Consider the following 22,597-nt stretch of genomic DNA (forward strand, 5'->3'; position numbering starts at 1 on the left):
TCTCACACTCAAACATTCAATCTCAATCTCACAGATCTCAAGAGGGGCCGCTGCGACTGTACGCGCCGCCAGTTAGTCGCCCTGGCAAAGAGTTTACTTCCTCGTCTCCTATCCTGTTCCTAATTCCTCCTCTCGATCTTCTTTTCCTCCGTATTGTCTTCTTTATCAGAGTTGTTGGTATGAAATCCAGTTGTTCGGGTGATAAATCAACTGTCTGGCAAGCGAGTTGAAGCTCCAGAAGGTCCGCTCTAGCGTAAGTGCGTCTTGGTGGATTTGGATACGTGTGACCCCAGCAGAGAATAAACCTCCATAACTTGATGAAGAATGGCTTTTGAATTCCTCCAACGCATTTGACAGTATCCATAAGTCATAAGAATATTGTCATGATTTAAACTCGACAAAAATATGAAAAAGTAAATTAAATATGTAATAAAGTAGCCTGCTGTATGTAGCCTGCGGTATTGCGTTCGCTTTACCGCACCGTTGTAACGAAAAGAGAGCTGAGCCGCAAGGCAAAGCTCTCGATCTACCGGTCGATCTTCGTTCCTATCCTCACCTATGGTCATGAGGGCTGGGTGATGACCGAAAGGACGAGATCGCGGGTACAAGCGGCCGAGATGAGTTTTCTCAGAAGGGTGGCTGGCGTCTCCCTTAGGGATAGGGTGAGAAGCTCAGCCATCCATGAGGAACTCGGATTAGAGCCGCTGCTCCTTTACTTAGAAAGGAGTCAGCTGAGGTGGTTCGGGCATCTGGTAAGGATGCCCACTGGGCGCCTTCCTTGGGAGGTGTTTCAGGCACGTCCAGTGGGGAGGAGACCTCGGGGAAGACCCAGGACTAGGTGGAGAGATTATATCTCAACACTGGCCTGGGAACGCCTCGGGATCCCCCCGTCAGAGCTGGTCAATGTGGCCCGGGAAAGGGAAGTCTGGGGCCCCCTGCTTGAGCTGCTCCCCCCGCGACCCGACCCCGGATAAGCGGATGACGATGAGGATGAGGAGGAAAGTAGCCTTTCAATGACGAGTCGCTCAAACATAGGAGCGCCCATCTCGTTGCCATGGAAAACCATGTTATACATAATAATAATAATAATAATAATACATTTCATTTAGAGGCGCCTTTCAAGACACCCAAGGTCACCTAATACATGCTTACACATCGTCGTTTTTTTTTGGCGTCGATGATTCCTTCTCCTGTGGCGTGGCATAACTATGGTCTTTAAAACAAATGCGGTGCATGTTCAAATTTGCCGGTAAAACTCGTCTCGCTATACTAAGCTCTGTTCCACCGTTACGCTGGCTCAGAGTGAAAACGCGTTTGCAATTCCTGTACGACGTAGTGCTTTTTGACCCTCTCGGCAGCTCATAGACCGGAAGAAAATGGAAGCCTCCATGAAGCTTACCCGTCCTATGTAACCATATTGATATTAATATTAATTATTCTTCGCTCAGGAGGATAAGTGAGATTTTTGGCAGAGATCATTTTAAACCAATGAGGACTTATTTATGAATGAATATGTTGATTTGAGGTAATAAATTACTCAAAATATTACATAGTGTCCCTTTAAGGTGGGGTTACCTGTCCTCAAGCTGGGGTTACCTCTCCTCAAGCTGGGGTTACCTGTCCTCAAGCTGGGGTTACCTGTCCTCAAGGTGGGGTTACCTTTCTTTAAGGTGGGGTTACCTGTCCTCAAGCTGGGGTTACCTCTCCTCAAGCTGGGGTTACCAGTCCTCAAGCTGGGGTTACCTGTCCTCAAGGTGGGGTTACCTGTCTTTAAGGTGGGGTTACCTGTCTTCAGGGTTGGGTTGCCAGTCTTCAGGGTTGGGTTGCCTGTCTTCAAGGTGGGGTTGCCTGTCTTATTCTTAGTATTTGAAGGCCGCTGGAATAATAATATAATCATGCTTAATGATGAAAAGCAAATGCAGAATGATAAGGATTTTTCATATCCTGATTGCTTGGTGGAACATTGCATGGGTTGATTCTAATTGGTTTGTGAACTCCCTGGAAGGCTAAAGAGGATATGTCTAGTTAGTCTCCACAGCCTCCATCTGTTCAGATCAACTGGATCTTCACAACTTTATTTTTCTCGTGTCGTTCAAGTCTCTTCACATTTAATAATCTCCTCACCTGTATTGCCTTCTCTCTCCTTCTCCTCTTCCAACATGGACCTTCTCTATTGACCGTTGTTTGGTTAGCCGAAGGGCTAACCAAACAAAAAGAATAGATAGTAAATGGATCTCTATTTGTTTTTGCTTTAGCTATACTTTTGTGACATTTTCCTAAACCAAGGCTTCCCAGTTGAGAAGAAGTGTCAATTATTTAATTCCTCAGCTCACTGCAATATGATAGATGGAGAGAAACATCTCTCTTTGTGCTGTAAATGTTCATTTAGTGATCAACCACACAATAGATGTCTGAGAGACAATGATGTTGTTTTATGAGCTAAGGGATCTAGTAATAAAAGTGATACACTTTAAGAAACAATGTTTAAAAAATCTTTGAAAAGGTCCTAATGCACTTCAAACCATGCCTTTTGTTGACCATTTCTGTAAGAAGCACAGCCAGGTCAAGCACAGTTTGATTCAAGCAGATCCAAATATCTGCGTCCATTGATGCCAGCAGAGAAGACCAGAAGCCACACTGAGAGATGACTATGGACGGTGGATACGGGCGTCCCCTCCAATGATGATTCGTCTCTACAGCATTTCTCCTTTATTGACCACTGCTGGATTTATGTTCTGCTCTATTTGTCTCCAAACGGCCCGAAAGGGCCGTTTTTTCTGTGGAAATTTTTTTAATTTTTTTTTTCCACAGAATACGACTGGATGAATATATACAATTTATATACTTTATCTATGAAGTTGGATCTATTGGTTGATTTAAGCCTTCACCTCAGAGTATTTGGTGAAGCTAGCTGTCAAACAAAGGTATTGAGTTGTCCCCAGGGATCTGAATGCTTTGGTATGATTCAGGGTCTGAATCCTCACAGAGCCCTTCTAGGAAAAAGGCATAGGAGAGACACAATACATCTGGATGCAGGTCGTCCATAGCAAGTTCTAAGTGGCACACCTACACTTATGTAGCAGGGGAAACAATCATCCATGCATCCCTTCTGTATTACACACAATATATCAACATCAATAACTAAATTAGTTAATCTGTGTATCATCCCTTATCTCAGTCAAATACAGTAATGATAATAGTAGAACTATTGTCCACTGATTTAGCAGCTCTGTATGCAGCTGTATATTGCAGACTGCCTGGCCGACCCACGGCCAGCACACACACACTGCTGTCCTCTCAACACCTCGCTGTGAGCGACTCTAGTCTTACCCAACAGCCCGATGGGGTATGGAACCACATGGGACTGGAACACACACACACACACACACACACACACACACACACACACACACACACACACACACACACACACACACACACACACACACACACACACACACACACACACACACACACACACAGAAACACAGAAACACAGTCTCATAGACACACACACTAACCCGATGTGGTTTCTGGGTTTCCGAGACTCAAACTAAATTCCAGGATATTGACATTCTAACAGCCCAAACAAAAAAGCTGCTGTTAGCTCTGTGTATTAGTATATTTGTGTTTGAGTGTCGGTGCTAAATTATTTATGAATATCTGTTATTCTTTGGCCTGCCTTCTATGGAGTGGCGGCGCGGGCTAGATCTTGTTTTGGTTTCCACTGGTGTGCCTCAAATGGCTCTCATTAGTGGGTTCTCCGTGAGGAAGGAGTCTGCAGCCAGCTGGGCTGCTCTTACCTATGAGTTGGATATGTTAACAAATCTACATTTTGCCAACATTATTTAATTAGTTATATTTGTGCTGCTACCACACCAAAGGCTTTATGGAACCTAGAAAAGTTAGTATCTGTTCAGTCTCCATTTACAATCACCTCCTTCACCACCTGTTTTTACCTTTATTTAACAAGGAAAGTCCCATTGAGTTAAAAAAACTATTTTTCAATGCAGTCCTGGCCAAGAGGCATCAAAAAATGCAGCATGAGTTACACAGTTACAACATACAAACAGCTATTACAATTATGAAAAGCATAAGCATTCAATGAAATCAGTTCAGTTATTTTCTGTGTGGGCAAATGGAACAGACAGCAACAACTGATCATTTCAACGCAAAATGTAAGACTCAAGACTTTTCCGTGTGATTAGATTACAGATGTAGGAGGGCAGTAGCCCAAACATGGCCTTGTAAATAAAAATGCACCAGTTTCCCCGCCTCCTGGTGGACAAAGAAGGCCACCCCACTCGAGAATACAATTCACAATGATGGGTCAGGGCTCCACAGTTTTATAAACCTCAGAGAAGCATGATAAACAGTGTCAATCTTACTTAGATATTGAGCTGAAGTGTTCATATACATCAGGTTCCCATAATCTTAAAATCGATTAAATAAAAGTTCCAATGACAAGCTGCGTTTTCTCCTCAAAAGAGAAACTAAATTTAATTTGCAAGAAGAAATCCAATTCAAGATTGTCAATATGGGGCTTGAAGGTGAGGGAGTCATCAAGCAATACAGCAAGGTATTTCTAAATTTGAACCACCTCTATAAAACACATTGAATATCAATATCAGCTATCTAACAATAATAAATATTGCCTTATGGAGACTTATAAACCAATAAGACTTACCTGTCATATTTCAACCAGCTATTTCGATTTACATGTCTACCTAAAATGTCTGCTATTTTTAACTGCTAATGGAAACGCATCTCAGCGTTGCATGGTTTGACCCGGTCCGACGAAACAGGGACCAATGGACCACCGCCCATAGCTCCACTATTGGAATTACTCCGTCTGATAGAACTGCAAACTGTGGTACCTCCTGAGCTAACGGCATCAGACCCATGTTTCTATTCAACTCTTCAAACTCTCTGCATTGTCTGCTCTTGCGATTGTTGTATTGCAACATGCAACACGATAATTCCTTTGACGCTGAAACATGATCGTTCATCCACTGTTGTGTCCTGTGTTCTGCAGGACCCCCGGACCAAGCACAAGTTTAAGATCCACACCTATGGGAGCCCAACCTTCTGCGACCACTGTGGCTCCCTGCTCTACGGCCTCATCCACCAGGGCATGAAATGTGACAGTAAGTTCTGGAGTCTGAGGACAACCATAGCCCTGGCAATCCAGGCGTCTCTGATTCTTGGGCTGCTGGGGCCCCCTGAAGGCCCATCAACTCAGATTCTGTTCATTCTGGGGCTGCTCGGGCACCCCTGAAGGCCCTTCAGTTTTGGTTACGTTCCTTCTTGGGTGGGAATGGGGGCCCTTTAGTTCAGGTTCATCAGACGGAAGACAGGTGTGCCGCATCAAAGCTTAATCAGCAGGTGACCAGGAGACCAGAAAAGCTAATCAGAGCTTTAGCATGCCATGTGTCTATCCTGGAGAGGGGGTCACTGAATGCCAACCAAAGAGGCTTGGGTTCATGATTCAAATGCCAGTAGCCCCTGTCCCCAGATGTGTGGTAGTAGTGAAACCACAGGTGCAGTCCCCCACATTAACACTGGGTGGGTGGGCAGTAGCTTCCGTTGGTCTAGCAGCCCGCCCCGCTACGTGTAGCGGAGACCATACTTAGTGTTCTGAAGCCCAGTGTTCGTCCTCGGTGACGCCTTCAGCATTGGCTGCTGAAGATAAGACTGAAGGGGAGTTAACATGATGTCCAGAATTAGAATCAGAATCACATTTTTTATTACATCTTATTGTACAAATACACACAAATACACAAGAGGCTTGAGCCCAAAATACACTGGCCCCGTAGCGCCTCGGCGCACATTTAACGGGCGTCAAGTGCCGACCCTGGCACCAATAGGAAACGTGCTACAGCGCCGTTGAGATTATGTTTTGAAAGCAGCAGATCACCAACATAGTTGGTAGACTTCCAAAAAGTTACACCAGTTGTTTTCTGACTACATATATGGGCCTGATGCCATGATCCTCTGTTTGTGCTCACAATGATAGTCACTTTAATTCATAGTCACTTTATGTACTGTTGGGCAATTTGTTTACGGTTTAGTCCCTCATTCTTTTTGCATCGTGGAATTATTCATCTACTGCATCCACAATCTCCATATGTACAGGACCTTGTATCAAGCTGGAATGTACAAAACAGCTTTAAAAGAGTGCTTTTTCAGGGGCAGCGACGCTATGCAATATGACAGTGGCATGAACGATCGCGGGGCGATGCATCGACGAGCGCTGGTGCACGTCTAGCCACCGTCGGTGTGAGGTTGTACGTAGGAAATAATGGGGGCGGTTGTTTTGAGATGCGTGGTTTGCCGCCGGTGTGTTTTCGGCTTTAGGCTTGGTTCCTCAACAGCCACATAGCACGAACAATACAAGATAAAGTAAATAAGATAAGTCAAAATATGTAAGAAATAAGTAGAAATAAGTAGCAGCATATATCACAATAATAAATAATAATAATATTGAAATACAATAAAGGTAGTAATAATAAGAGATACGAGGACATTGGTAATAAGATCCGATCAACCATTCACCTCAGACAGTTAAACAAAGAACCTAAGAATAGTGCTTCTTGAACAGCCCTAATCGAGTGTTCTCAAGAGCCTCAGTGTTGCTTTTAATGAGCCCTGGTCAGCTTTTCCATGGGACTGGGAAACACATCACCACCAGTGTGCTCCCAGCCTTTGGACACGTTCTCTTTCCAGACTAAAGACTGGCAGAGCCTCATTTCTACATGGAGAGCACAGGGAAGCAAAGTACTCAAAGCAAATGGCACAAAATGGAACTCAATCCTGGCCAAGAAGGAGAAGTGAGGGGCTCGGGGAGGGGGTCCAGTTTGTGTCATTAAAGGAGCATTTCACCGGTGGAGGCATGAATATGTATTGAAATTGGGTCCTATATGTAGTCGAATAATAAAATAAAATTCTAATTTGGTGCCGTCTTGACCGAGAAAAGGCCGAAAGTGACTTTTTGGCGCTTGTGGATTGAAGACAACAACTCCCACCATGTACCACGATGCACAGCTTCGCTGGCCACTCCCGCTGATCTAGATCTCCGCCTATCGGACACCTCGCTGTTCCATCTACCAAGCTGATACCGCAAGACTGCTTGAAAATCATTTCACACAACATTTCTAGTTAAGATCCAGTACCTTCCGCCATTGTACTTCAGTTTTATCAACAGCCTCTGTTAGCTTAGATTCAGACGCTGTTGATGTTAGTTTCTGCTGGTGAAGTCCCACCCACTGGCACTGCTCTAATAGGTCTGTAGCGTCAGTGGGTCCCACCCCCCTATAGAGGGGTGGGACTAGTGCTTGTAGTCTTATGAGAATCCTCCCCTCTTACACTTCCTATTTACTACTACGCAAAAATCGTCATATTGCGTCATCTTGAACAGGAAGTGTTGGAGATCGATACGGATCTCTCCAGTCTCTCCAGAAAATAAGGGAATGATGGACGACCATCAAAAATATGAGTGGGTTTCTAACGATACAAAGCTTAATGGAAATGGGTGAAGTTTCCCTTTAATGAGCACAGGAGTTTCTAGGGATTCATGAAGCAGTCTTGCAGCTGTGATGACTGCTCTTCTGTCATAACTATAGACTTATTTAATATATCAGGTCCATTCTACTTTTAGAAGTATATCCACCAAGCAATTGATTCCAATTATGTTTCGCAGATTTCTATGTTGCTTTAGACCTGTGCTTATTAAGCTCTGGGTTTGAGACCTGTCTTTCTCCCGGTTTGCCATCAGTGGGTTATATTCTTGAACAATACTTAATTACATTTTTTATCCCTTTCAATTTGCTAAAGTGTTAAGTACAACTCCTGCTGCATAGCGATCACAATATGTTTGGAGCATCATCAGTTGAGAGTTATATATTCATTAGCAGCGATGAGGTGAAGGGAGGCTCAGATTAAATCGATTTTTATTTGAATGGAACTGGGGGGTAACACTGTTTGCACCTATACGTGTTCTAATAAAACTTTAAAGGGGTTTCCCATCACCAGGTTTAACTGAATGTATAGAAACAGGGCTTTACTGATAGTAAAGCCTACTGATAGTGATCCTGTGGGGTTGAATCAGTTTTCATCTCATAAAAGCTCCTTTCCTAGCGTTTCCGAGACAAGGTGTTTCAGCTAAAGGTCACACAATGGACCCTGGACATTTTCTACAAGAGTGCCTTGACTGCATCGTCTTATCTGATGCTGATGGCCAAAGTGTAATAATCACGTCAACATGATAATGGAGTGACATTTGGACCATTTCTATAAAGATAACAATTCTTGTGTCCCTGCTTTCTTCAGCTATCTTTATCTGTCCCATTCTCTTTCTGTTTCTTTTTGACTCTATCTCTATCTCTTGCTATTTCTCTTCATTTCTTGTTATCGCTGTTTTTCTATCAACCTATGTATCTGTACTTCAACAGTGTCTGTCTCTCCTCCCTCTAACGATCTGTCTCTCTCTCCCTCTACTGATCAGTCTCTCTCTCCCTCTATTGATGTCTGTCTCTCCTCCCTATAACAGTGTCTGTCTTGCCACCGTTAAACAATCTGTCTCCCCTCCCTCTGTCTCCCCTAACAATATTCCTCTCTCCCTCTAATGGTTCCTGTTCTCCTCCCTCTAACAATCCGTCTCTCTCTCCCTCTAACGGTCTCTCTATCTCTCTCTCTAACGGTGTCTGTCTCTCTAATGGTGTCTGTCTCTCCCTCTAACGATCTGACTCTCCCTCTAACAATGTCTGTCTCTCTGTCCCTCTAACAGTGTCTCTCTTTCCTTTTAACTGTGTCTCTCCCTCTAACTGTGTGTCTCTCTCTAACGGTGTCTGTCTCTCTTACGGTGTCTGTCTCTCTATCTGTCTCTTTCTCTAACGCTGTCTGTCTATCTAATGCTGTCTGTCTCTCTGACGGTGTCTCTCTTTCTGACGGTGCCTTTCTCTCTAACGTGTCTGTCTCTCTATCGGTGTCAGTCTCTCTAACGCTCTCTGTCTCTCTGACGTTGTCTCTATGATGGTGTCTTTCTCTCTAACGTGTCTGCCACTCTAATGATGTCTGTCTCTCTTATGGTGTCTGTCTCTCTATCTGTCTCTTTCTCTACACTGTCTGTCTCTCTAATGCTGTCTGTCTCTCTGACGGTGTCTCTCTTTCTGACGGTGTCTTTCTCTCTAACATGTCTGTCTCTCTATCGGTGTCTGTCTCTCTAACGCTCTCTGTCTCTCTGACAGTGTCTCTCTCTCTCTGATGGTGTCTTTCTCTCTAACGTGTCTGCCTCTCTAACGGTGTCTTTCTCTCTTACGGTGTCTGTCTCTCTATCTGTCTTTCTCTCTAACGTGTCTGTCTCTCTAACGCTCTCTGTCTCTCTGACGGTGTCTCTCTCTCTGATGGTGTCTGTCTCTCTAACGTGTCTGTCTCTCTAACGTGTCTGTCTCTCTAACGGTGTCTGTCTCTCTAACATGTCTGTCTTTCTAACGCTGTCTCTCTCTGTCCAATGCAGCCTGTGACATGAACGTCCATAACCAGTGTGTGATGAACGTTCCCAGCCTTTGTGGGATGGACTTCACCGAGAGACGCGGCCGTCTGTTCCTCAAGTGTGAAGTCAGCGGGGACAGACTGCAGGTCACAGGTAGGCCTCCACACACTGACCGCTCTAAGCCACCTCCTATGCTCAGGAACACTGCCTTGTGTGTTTGTCCATGTTTGTGCTTGTGATTATAGTTTCCAAGATGGCAGCAGTGAGGCTTGCCACAGTACAAGCCGTGTTATGTCAGTTATTTTATTTTCCGCGTTACTTGTTTGCAAAGTGTCGTGCTCAATCCAGTACACCCGATCTGAGCTCTTAAACCTCAGATCCATCTCTCACAGTGATCTGGGCCCATCTACATCATTGCTGGTGGAGAAATGACAGGACTTTAACATCTCAAGCCACTCAACACCGGCCAAAAAGTGCCACCTCTCTGGCACCTTTGCCAGGTTCAGAGGACGCCCTTACCGGCCACCGCTCCCTGCCCTTCTGCCGTCAAACGTAAGATCCCTCCGGTACAAAATGGATGAACTCCAACTTATGATTCAAACTAACAAAGACTACAGCGAATGCTCTGCCATCTGCCTGACAAAGACCTTGCTTGATCAATCAGTACCTTACCAAGTGGTAACACTTCCAGGTTTCACATTAAATCATGCCGATAGATCATCCAAACTATCGCGCAAGGCAAAAGGCGGTGGTGTTCGCATAATGATCAATTAACACTGGTGTACAAATTCTACAGAACTCACCAAATTGTTCTCCCCGCACTTGGAGTACCTCACTGTCAAATGCAGACCATCATTCCTCCTACAGGAGTTTGCATCAATAATTATGATCTGTGTTTACATTCCACCTGAGGCTAATGCCAACACCACCAAAGCCGAGTTAGCCAACTACGTCTCCTCAGTGGAAAATTCACACCCGGACACAGCAGTCATCCTTTGAGACTTTAACCAGACCAATCTGTCTGAGCTCCCCGGCTACCATCAGCAGGTAACTTGCCCAAGCAGAGGGACCAACACGCTGGATCACTGCTATACTACCGTCAAAGAGGCTTACCGGGCATTCCCGAGGGCTCCGCTGGCAGGTCCGACCACACAATGCTGCTGCTAATTCCACAGTACAGGCAAAAAGTTAAATCCTCCAAGACGCCAACAAAACTTGTCTGGTGCTGGTCCCCTGAAGCCATCAAGAAACTTCGGGGTTGTTTCGCGTGCACAGACTGGGATGTTTTCCATGCTTCAGGTGACCTCCACGACGTCGCCGACGCAGTGACGTCATACCATACGTCTATTATAATAATAATAAACCGTGGTTTAACAAGGATATTACAAAATTAAGAAAGGAGAAAATGCTGCACATCTGGCAGGAAACAAAGATCTATATAGGGTTGCCAAATACAAACTGAGATCTGCAATAAGAAGAGCCAAATCCAACTATGCCACTAAACTAGAAGAATAAATCACTTTTCGGGACACACATTTCATCTGGAAAAAACTCCAAAACATGACAAACTCCAAAAAGAAACCCATCCTCACACCTGTCAGTGACAATCAGCTTCCTGATTCACTCAACTTTTTCAATGGGAGGTTTGAGCAGGCACCGGCTCCTCCACCATCTCCCCCTGACCCCCCCCCCCCCCCCCCCCCCCAAATCGGCATTCACAAAATCATTTGAGCGCATCATACTCCATCACCTGAAAACTGTCACCGGCCCCCTCATACCATACCAATTTGCATACAGAGCCAACAGGTCAGTTGAGGACACAGTCAACTTAGAAATTCAGCACATTCTGAACCACCTGGAGTCCACAAACACATATGCCCGCATCCTGTTCATGGATTTGAGCTCTGCAATTAACACAATAAACCCGGCCAAACTGTTAGATAAATTACTGGACATGAACATTGAACCATCTGTCACTGGATTCACAGCTTCCTTTGGAACAGGAGACAGAGGGGGAAGATCAACAATAATTCCTCAGTACAGGCACACCCCAAGGCTGTGTCCTCTCACCCTGGCTATTCTCCCTTTACACAAACCAGCTCACATCCCCCTACAGCTCTGTCAACCTGTAAAAGTACGCAGACGATTCAACCATCATAGGACTCATCACCAACAACTAAGAAACTGAATACTGTGCACAGATCAACCAAGCAGTGACCTGGTGCACAGAACATAATCTCTTACTCAACTCATCGTTGACTTTGGACACCAGCCATCCCCAAACTCCTGTGCTTATTAAAGGTGAATCCATCTCCATCAATGACACATTCAAACTCCTTGGAACTCACATCAGCAACAACCTCAAATAAACGCAGACCAAATATATAAAAAAGCCCAGCCCAGACGGTTCCATCTCCTGCAGCTTAAGAAGTTCAGAGTTAGGTCTCATCTCCTGCTCCGCTTCTATACAGCCATCGTTAAAAGCATCCTCACCTCATCCATCACAGTCTGGTTCAGCAGTCTTGACTCACTCTCCCGGAAGAAATTACTGCGCATCATTAACAGAGCATCCAAAATGATTGGCTCCCCCCTCCCATTTATTGAATCACTCTAACGCAAACGGACACTTCGCAGAGCCCGCAAGGTCATCTCTGATCCCACTCACCCTGCACACTATGCCTTCCAACTGCCCTCTGGGAGGCGTTACAGGTCAATTGCCTCTAAAACAACCCGCTTCAAAAACAGTTTCATTACTATTGCAATTAACATTTTGAACTCTGAACGCTAGGATTAAGCACGGCCCTTATGTATTATGTAATGTTTCTGTCTGTATGTATACCTATGTTATATGTTTAATGTTTATTGTAATGTTGGAACCTGTACCAAGGAGCTGTACTGAAAACAAATTCCACCAGCCTGGCTGTGTGGTCATTAAAATAATCAATACAAATCAATCAATTAATTAGGTGTATGTGTGTGTGTGTGTGCGTACTTGGGGATGGGGGCTGTGTGTAAGATTGTGTGTGCATGTGTGGTGCTACACCTAATGAAACCCTCACCAGGGGTATGAATGGAAACGTTGCTAATGTTAATTCACCAATGGAGAAATAAAGCTGGTTTATAAAACCCTTCCACATAGGAAAGGCTGTGTCTCATTTCATAAAATGTCTGCCGGCTGCGTCCTGCCCAGGCCATCAGATACATCGTTTTATCTCACACACAGAAAGCACAGATGGACCAAAAGGGCAATACAGACAGAAACTGATTTTAGTGACTTTCTACATGAGCCGACACAATCGTAACCCTTTTCCTAGATTCAAAAGACACTTTTTGGACTCTGCCACACCCACCACAACCTTTTATTACATCTGATGTGTACAAAGATGGAGACCGCTGGCCCTGCAGGGCTGAGAGTCTCCTCCTGGCCCTGATCCATCGCTGAAGGCCCCACGTCTGATCAAATCGTGGTCAGGCCGAACCAGACCCGGTCCAGGTCCCTCCAGAGAACCCATGTCACAGAGCGGACTGGTGAAAGTACTGAGCAGTGGCGTTGCTACCAGTAGCAGCTTCACCAATGGAATTGAACTGAATCTATTTTGCGTACTGGCAGTGTTGTAGTTGCGTTCTCAGTCTTCTCCCTTCTCAGTAGCCAAGCTCTTTCATTGGTCAAGGATTGTGGTAGCGTTGACAAAAGCTCAGTTTCTCTTAGCATTCTGAAGCTCAGCGCTGAGGTCTTCAGTAAGAGAAGGCTCAGTCACAACTCATTCATAGTCGCCATGAGGGACCGGTGCCAGCATAACATCATCAAAGCCCTCTCACACAAGGCTGTCTCAGATTTGTTCACTGGAACATGGTGCAGGGGGTGGAGAGAGGAATAACTCCCAGTGTCTCACACACACACACACACACACACACACACACACATGGACATAGATACATTTTAAGCTCTCACTGCTACAAATCAACAAAAAATGTCATAACAAAGCAGAGAGTGTATACCCCCACTCTTATCACCTGCTTTTTGTTATTTTATTCGAAATGAAAAAAAATATATAGCTTTAATATAGTAAACTGCCGTGCCATGCTGCTGCAGCTCAGCATGCTACATGTCTCTGTAGCTTCAGAGAAGTGAATCTTCATATAAAGGAGCTGGTATCTGAGCTCACTACTTGTTACAAGTAGCTTGCCAAACACTGAGTGAGGATTTCTGTAAGGAGCAGGTCAAGAACCAAACCACCAAATAAGCTGTCCTGTATAAACGATGGTGCAGTATATGAATTTTAATCTGGCCACCCCCCCTCCTTAACAGTATTGAGCAAGCCAAAGAGTTTACCCCGACATAAATCAAACTCTACCTCGGCCATAAGTCTTAACGTAGCCTGGGGAGAACAAGGGTCTGCATCTGCCCAGTAAACCCAGCAAGCCAGAGCTCAGAGGCACCTCCCCTTGATGGGGGCCGTGGACCTTGTGGAGAGTAGTCAGCATGCTGCCCTCATCTAATGCTCACTTCCATATTCCATTGATGCTCAGCATAACTAACAATAAATGGTTTCAGGTAGAGATGTCCGATATTATCGGCCCACCGATATTATTGGCCCGATATTAGCATAAAAATGTAATATCGGTCAATATCGGTATCGGATTTTTTTTGCCTTAAAACCGATAAAAAAATTATTATTATTATTTTTTATTTATTTTTTATAGCTCAAATAAATGTTTTCAAAATTGTGCAGTACAGTGCACATTGTAATTGACTCATATTTGTGCATTTATTCAATTAAGGTTATTGAGTTTTAGTTAAAGAAACATACTGCTATGTTGCACATAGTTGTTCAGGTACAATGTTTTATCATTTGTGAAGTCAAGTTTGCCCTATTTGTTGTGGGCATTGTCAAGATTATCTCAGGGAGAGTGTAATCCAAACTGTTGTCTGAGACCATTAAAAAAATAAAAATAAACATGGCACTTTTCCCTTAAATTAAGTTGAAGTATTTTTCTTATTTTGCACAGACAATGTTAACATTTGGAAAGCCTTGTTGCATTCAAGAATGCATCCAGTGGGGCATCACAATAACATTAAGCATGTTGTGTTAATTCCACAACAGGAGATATGTAATGTTACCTAAATTAGGTTTGAGGAAAAATAACCCAAATATCGACATCGGTATCGGCTGATATCGGAATCGAAAATTTAGAGTTGGACAATATCGCATATCGGATATCGGCAAAAAAGCCAATATCGGACATCCCTAGTTTCAGGGGGTCGAAAATCTAATTAAACACACACACGACCTAGGAGATAACTTTTGTGAGCAGATGAGAGGGAGGTCTTTGGGTCTCCGGTAGAGTGGTTGTTTGCTGCTACAAGGCTTACCCACCTCCTCAACATGCTAAACTCTGATGATCAAGCAGCTCAGACTGTTTTGAGGAACTTGTATGACATGACTAACACTATTAAGCGAAAGAGAAATCATATTGTCGCTTCTGTGGGTGAATGTCGCCATTAAGGGATAAAGATTGCTACTTGCAGTTTTGGAAACATTTTTATAATATCCAAACACAAAACACACAAAAGATAATTTGGTCATCCCCTGTTTGGCCAGACGGCTGCTTTTACCTTCACTGAAGTATCGGCATGGAGGGTTCTCAGACTAATACTGGTGCCTTTACCTCCACTGAGGCATCGGTGAAGGGTTCTCAGACTGAGACTGGTGCCTTTACCTTCACTGAGGCATCGGCGTGGAGGGTTCTCAGACTGAGACTGGTGCCTTTACCTCTACTGAGGTATTGCCGTGGATGGTACCCGCGGCCCGCAAGCATGCACGGGCGTAAAGAAAGCTGAAGCACTCGAATCCTGAATGGACATTTGAATACCTAGATAAGAAACGAATATCCCAATAATCCAGCTCAGCACTAGCTGGTTGAATTTTCTTCATTACCAACCAAAGATGTATCCAGACAGTAGTTGTCAATCACATATTGTCATATCAGTATTGCCTTACTGTACATTGTACACTGACTACAGGAACTAAGATCCTATATCATCATGACAATATTGGATCTGGGTCAATGGTGGAGTCTGAAGCCATGGTGTACACATACACACATGAACACTCAAACTCACACTCACAATAAAAGACAAGCATGCACAGGCAAACACACACACAAACACACACACACACACACACACACACACACACACACACACACACACACACACACACACACACACACACTATTAGCACAGCATTAGCATATCAGCACAGGTGTTGGAGGAAGGGGCTGGAAGCAGCAGCTGAGCATCTAATTAGCACAGCTAGTAGGGATCAAACAGGGTCACCTGACCGGGATGTCACCTGACCAGGAGACCCCCGCTGTGGCTTTCTGTACAAGGCCTGTGTGATGGGCGGATACCCACACAAACCACCAACCATGCACACATCTGAATGATATACATGTCTCAGGTTATGATGGAGACATGGTCGTCTGCTTTGAAAGGCCAGAGTGACGCTGGTTATTCACCCTGTTTCTTCCCCACATGTTTGTTTTAAGCATGCATATACTTCCTAAATAGTTCCTGTCTCAATCAGAACAATTTGACACCTTTCCCAACTGCATACTGTCTGTTCGTCTGGTTAGCCTGCAGGTTAGTACATAAGAGCATCAACTCACACAAGAATAAGCATGAGCATGAGATAAAGAGATCCTGAACCAACACGACGTAAGAGATAGAAGAACAAAGAGTGGATATCTCTGATGTTTTGCAGACTGGTTTTTACTGGTTGGGTTGGCCAGTTTCTCTGGGATATCAGCTTGCTTTAATTAAAGAGGCCACACTTTGTTGTGAATTCACTCCTTTTTTCATCCCATCATAAGTCCATGAGGCTGCCCCATGGGGTGGCAGGACATTTGCATGTACCCTCGCTTATGGACCTTGCTGACAGAACACAACATGAATGGCGTTCCTCCTTTTTCAGAAAGCCTTTATATCAGAGCATAAGAGCAGAGGGAGAAGACCTACCTCAGCTACCTGGTGGTTTATCTACCTTAGCTGCACACATACCTCAGCTACCTGGTAGTATATCTACCTTAGCTGCACACATACCTCAGCTACCTGGTGGTTTATCTACCTTTGCTGCAGACCTACCTCAGCTGTCTGGTAGTTTAGCTACATTAGCTGCCGACCTACCTCAGCTACCTGGTGGTTTAGCTACGTGAGCTGAAGACCAAGCTAAGCTACTTAGCGGTTTAGCTACTTTAGCTACAATTCTCCTCCTTTGGCATTTTTCCCGGACAGTGTTCCCTGTTCTGAAGTGACTGAAGCACAAAAAAAAACAACGTGCATGCATACACAGATGCCCTGACACAAAAACGTGCACACACAGCAAATACACACACTCATGCACACACAAAGCACATACACCCACTTACTTTCACACTCATGCAGCCACACACAGTACACACATGCAGTTATGCACACACATATTCCTCCAGCGCCAGCGCCTGCCCCTCTGCGGCGGGACAACACAGGAATGTGGCACCTCCGGCCATTCTCGAGGCGGCTCCACCCCTGCCTTAGAGTCTGTTTGCTGTCTGACTGTGCGTTGCAGCACAAGATAATCTGTAGCCAACTTTTAACCTCTGCATTGTCATCAAGAGCTGTCGCCGACCACCTCATATGCAAACAGTAAAAATAGATAAAGAAATATCCAGTTGCTGAGCGAAAATGGCCACGCCCCTTGATACACAAGTATAACTGCAGTAAGCCATGGCCACGCCCCTTGATACACAAGTACTACTGCAGGCAGCCATGGCCACCTCCCTTGATACACAAGTAGTACTGCAGGCAGCAGTGGCCAGGGGGAGACAGTTGAAAGATGTCAACAACGCTGCTTATACTGCCATTGTGTTTATTTAGCATACAGAAAGAACACAATGGCACACATATTATTGACTGCACTGAGGTTTAAACTATTTTTGAAATAACAAGCCGTAGCACTATATTTACTTTACAACATTTATTTTAAATTATTATTTGTACCGGTACTATTATTGTAAATGTGTTTATTTTAAGAATAAATTCCCACGTACCACGACATTCCCTTCCGTAGCACCAGGCAAACCCCAGGATGAAACCCTGGTCTATGCAGAGTGTGAGTGGAGGAGAGGGCTTGTGACGTTTGCAGAGCCCAGCCAATCAGCACATAGCAGCCTGTGGCTCTCTGTTCCGCCCCTCTGCCTGGGTGTGGTCGGTGTCTCCCTCCAGGGCTCTGCTGACTCAACACTGGGGGAGGGTCACTGCGGGGGTAGCCAAACGGAGGAGTGGCCTCTCCCTCTAAAACCTCTAGTATTATCTACATATTTTTGTGTTTCCTGAGCTTGAGGAAGGGTCCTCTCATTGCTCAGGAGAACCCAGACTTGTGTGTGTGTGTGTGTGTGTGTATTGGGGGATGGGGGTGTGTTTATGCGTGTGTGCTCGTTTTGACGTAAGTGTGACATTTTGAAGTGCCTGTGCGGGTATTCCTGGTAGGCAACAGAGAATAAGAAGCCATTTATGTCTATAAAGGCATTCCTCCCTGAGTTGTGTCCTAAACAGGATGTGGACACAGGAATCAAGAAGTTGTACTGTACACAAATTACTTTAATGGCGTACTCAAAAAAACACCCTTCCAGTATAACCAAAGACATGTCCTGGGTGAAATGTTTTTAAATAATTATAATTAGTGCTGTCAGTTAAACGCAATATTAACGGCATTAACGCGAACCAATTTTAACGGCCTCAGATCCACGTAACTAAAGATTTTCGATTAATCGCTAGTTAACTATGACGTTATTGCGATTAATCACGATTACATATTTTAATCGCTTGACAGCACTAATTATAATACATATATTTTTTTTTTATCGTTACTTTTTATTTGACTAGACATGATTTTCAATATTATTGAACTGCAAACTAAACCTACGTGACCGTTTGATGAACAATATTCATGATGAACATCTTACGTGTTCTCACGACGGTTATTGGTTCCAGCCCCAATATGAACAGGCTAGCAGCTTTACTCATAGAGGATATCTAGGGGCTCAGGATCTGATATGTCACTTTGTTAGTTTGTTATGTTGGGGAGACTGGAGAGCTCTTGGGCCGTATTCACAAAGCTTTTTATGATTCATTTTCTTACCGCTAGGAGTGCTCCTAACACGTACTAAAAGTTTTTACGTAGGAGTTTTTTCTGAAAAGTAATTCACAAAGCAACTGAGACCTACTCATACTAAGGATAAATCACAAGAGTGAACCAAGAGTGACGCCCCCTTACTTCGATTCTCGTGTACGAGTTTAGAAGCGGTCAGTACGGTGATTGGTTGTTAATATGAGTGCAGGCGGTCTCGGTGAAACTCATCCGCAACCTCCCCACAACATAGGCTACAAATGAGGTCCTATCAAATAGTTATGGACAGTGCAGAATACACGCATGGTGACAAGTTTGTGCAGACCATGATTATGACGTATGCACGTTAAAAAGAGAGAAAGCAAACCAAAAAATCTCTAAATTAAAAACACCCTGCAAACAATTTTCCAATGAGCATATTTCCAGCACTGAAACACTTCAAATCAAGTCCTCCTATCATGATGAATGAAAGCGAAGACAAAGACGTGAAACGCAAGCTGACTCCCAGAACTGCTACTGAGTTGATTATAAATTTAATACAATAAATCATCTTACAATAAATTATTCAATAGTAATAATAAGCAAGAGTAGTTATATTATGTTTAACTTGAAATAATTTATTCCTATTATTATCTGAAATAAATAATGATGTTTAAAGTGATGTATTACTATTAATACATGAGACATATAATGATTAATTTACATTTATATATTAAATAATTATGGTTGATTAAATGTACATTTGTAACATTGCCCCGTGTGTTTTAACCATCACTGATGATTGAGATATTCCTAAATCGTCTGCATTGCATTTTCCCTGTTGCTAAATATCTAAGTGTTATTCACTAATTCAACCACAAGTTTGATACCCTCACGATTTAGCGTACATCTCTTTATCAATTCACAGTCCTCCATTGTCTCCAAAACATATTGTCACGCTGCAGCCATTTTCAGGTTATTTGTGAATAGGTCATACTGATTTAGGAGTCCTCTCAAGGACTTTTAATCTCTCCTCAATTTAGGTGCTACATATTTCGGCCTAAAATACTTTGTGAATTGCTCTTAGTAAAATAAATTAGGAGTCCTAAATTTAAGACTGACACGCCCATTATTTTTAGGGGTTTCTCCTAAAATCGCCACTTGTGACCACTTTTAGCCCTAAGATTCTTTGTGAATACGGCCCCTGGTCAAGATAATCCATGCTTGGCACCACAAGTTTATAATCCGTATTTTCCTTAGTTTAAAAGATATGGGAAAGATATTACTTTAAAAGATATTTCCCATATCTTTTAAACTAAGGAAAATACGGATTATAAACTTGTGGTGCCAAGCATGGGAAACGTTATCGACAACCATAAATTCGTAAATATACACACACATGCGATACATGTATTTTATGTAGCCTAATCTTGCATTCAAATTGTACAGGCAATGCTCAACAAGAAATTAAACAGACTAGGTCGCCCCCTTCTGGTCATTTCTGCCATTGCTACAAATTTGTTTTAGATTGGTTTGCATATTTATTAGGTGAGTGCTGCACGCAGCGCTGAACTATCGTTCTTTATAAGTTTTATTCTTTCTTTCTTTCTTTCTTTCTTTCTTTCTTTCTTTCTTTCTTTCTAAATCAATTTTCAACCGTTTATCTTCTTTCAAACTATTTAACAAATCGACACACTTTCTTCAGAATCACAGTTTTTTAGTTTTAGCTGTTTTCATTGAAGACGTCTGCCCATTCTGAGACTCCTACTTCTAAAGACATCGTAACCAGTGGTTAATTTGAGCCGGATCTTGTTCCGGCAGGATCCGGCTCAAATTAACCACCTCTTAATTTTGGCCTCCCTGTGTTCCATTACTTATTTGGGAAGATCCAGTACCTCTCGTAAAAATATAAAAAAATAAAAACATGTTTAAAATAAAATAATATTATGCATATATTAATTTACAGAACCGATCCCAAGAATTTCATGTTGTTGATTAAGATTTGACGTCATTTGACAGTGTCGGAGATCTGTTGACTCACTGAAAAGCTGTGGGCAAACAAACCACGCCAGACACTTTTGAAATTCTCGCGTCTGAGGAGCAAGCAGAGAGGAAGAAACGGTTACCATGGATGACCACATGCGTGTGCGCCACGCACAAGTTAATATAAATAATGATAAATTAAATATCACAGAGCAGGATTGTGATCGTTTACAATATCTCATGTCAATTTTCAATCTGCAAAATGAGTCAACGTTGCCCGACTAAATCTTATTAATTAGGATATTGATCCTGCACGTCTCCTCCTTGCAACGGAATTTGGTTACGATATAAAACCCTTTAATTGAACGTACCAGAGATGGAAATTAACTTTTTGCCCATCAGCCACTGTGGCAGGTAGATTTAAAAATCGACCAACCACTCATCTTTTTACCAGCCATTTTTATTTTTTTTAATATATGTGTACATTTTAAACAATATAATTGTAACAATAGATAAGAAAAGTGTTTTTCATACACATCTTTTTTTTCTACCAAGGAACTGAGTGGAAAACATTACACTCTTACCGCATATGATAAACAATACAGAGGTATCTGCCATGTTAAGTCATGTTTATTTCAAAGGTGTTACGATGACAAGTTTGGGGATAATTCACTATACAAAGTATTTTCAATAAAAAACAAATTGACATATTAACAATAAAACAACATCATGCATGGCTACACCATCATACGTCAATTTGTTTTTTTATATTTACATGTGACTACTGCATACAAATGTGTCCACAGACATGGTAACTAACGTATGATAGTAAGCATTATTGGCCCTTAATACTAATATTCAGAAAAAACACTGCCTCAAAAGGCTATTGGCTTAAGCAATACAAGTAGAGGCATATACTTGAACTTTGTACCCTGAACTTTTAAACGTTGCAAACGTGCAAAAACATAATTATATATTTATGTGGCATTCAGTCCAATGCTGAAAATATGTCTGTGGCATTCAGTAGGCCTGTGGTAAAGTGTGTAAAGTATGACCAAGTGTTTCTTTCTGTTCAATAGTCTAGATAGAACTTCATCAATCCCCTGCAGGAGACATTTTATGATGTTTGTCGCTATAAAACAATAATGCTAAAAAAATAAATACAAAACACGACGGTAACTGAGTAAGTCAAACCGTCCAATCTGAAGGCTCTACTTAACCAGTCCCCCCTACTCACTTCCACCAATGCAAAGAGAACAGAACTGAGTAGGGGAGGGCGTAGCCTAACTAGTTTGTGAATGACCCAGAGAAACGCATCGCAAATTCAATGTGAACATGTGGGCCTTTCACACCGCCGCAAAATCGTAGCCCGTTCCAGGCGTAACCATAGGGATAACCCTCTCCTTCCTACAACTCTTAGCCCAAAAAATACTTTTTAAAACCTCATAGTGTTGGAGTGGGAGCTGAAAGGGGGGTTGATTACACCCTGAGGTGTCTTGAGGTTCCCAGTGGGGCAACAGGCCTGCCTCAGATGGTACTGCGGTTGCTCTACGTTGTCCTCACTTGATCTCTAAAACACATGGAAACTGTCGTGTCATTAAGGCGGTGCAACGTGAATCTTTAAGCTACCTTTAGCAAGCAACCATCTGCATTATGTTCAACCTTTACATCAAAGACACCCAGTTCTTTAATATATGGTCTCCAAACTAATTCTATTGTGTTTTTGAGTGCAAGAAGATTTATTGCGTTGTTTTCAGCGCACACAGCCTTCTTTGTGCTTCACGCTTTTTGCTAAAAATGTGGATGATAAGAACATGAATGTGACCCATGTGGTGGAACTGGGGGGAAATGGCAGATGAACCATATCGATACCGACTGGGGATGAAGATATGACCGGGTTTGGCCATCAGTCCCATTATAAACCGTCAAATATGGAGGTATGTGTTTTCACTCTCTCTCTCTCTCTCTCTCTCTC

At 43.1% G+C, this 22,597-nt stretch overlaps 1 protein-coding gene and 1 long non-coding RNA gene across 4 annotated transcripts in view; both read left to right on the top strand.

The window, feature by feature from the left end:
* The window catches only part of prkcaa (protein kinase C, alpha, a), a 230,556-nt gene that overhangs the window by 123,580 nt on the left and 84,379 nt on the right, over positions 1-22,597 (top strand). For all 3 annotated transcript variants that reach the window (XR_009524626.1, XM_060046126.1, XM_060046127.1), the window contains exons 4-5: positions 5,036-5,147; positions 9,515-9,643. Coding sequence is in view for 2 of the 3 variants with exons in the window: in XM_060046126.1 (XP_059902109.1) it covers positions 5,036-5,147; positions 9,515-9,643 (241 nt within the window). In the remaining variant the exon portion in view is untranslated. The remainder of the gene's footprint in view (positions 1-5,035; positions 5,148-9,514; positions 9,644-22,597) is intronic.
* LOC132453381 (uncharacterized) lies at positions 11,204-15,616 on the top strand. Its single transcript, XR_009524680.1, has 2 exons — positions 11,204-14,045; positions 14,750-15,616. It is a non-coding gene; the product is annotated as an uncharacterized LOC132453381 (long non-coding RNA).

Source organism: Gadus macrocephalus, chromosome 3 (assembly GCF_031168955.1).
Source record: "Gadus macrocephalus chromosome 3, ASM3116895v1".
Classification (NCBI taxonomy): Eukaryota; Metazoa; Chordata; class Actinopteri; order Gadiformes; family Gadidae; genus Gadus; species Gadus macrocephalus.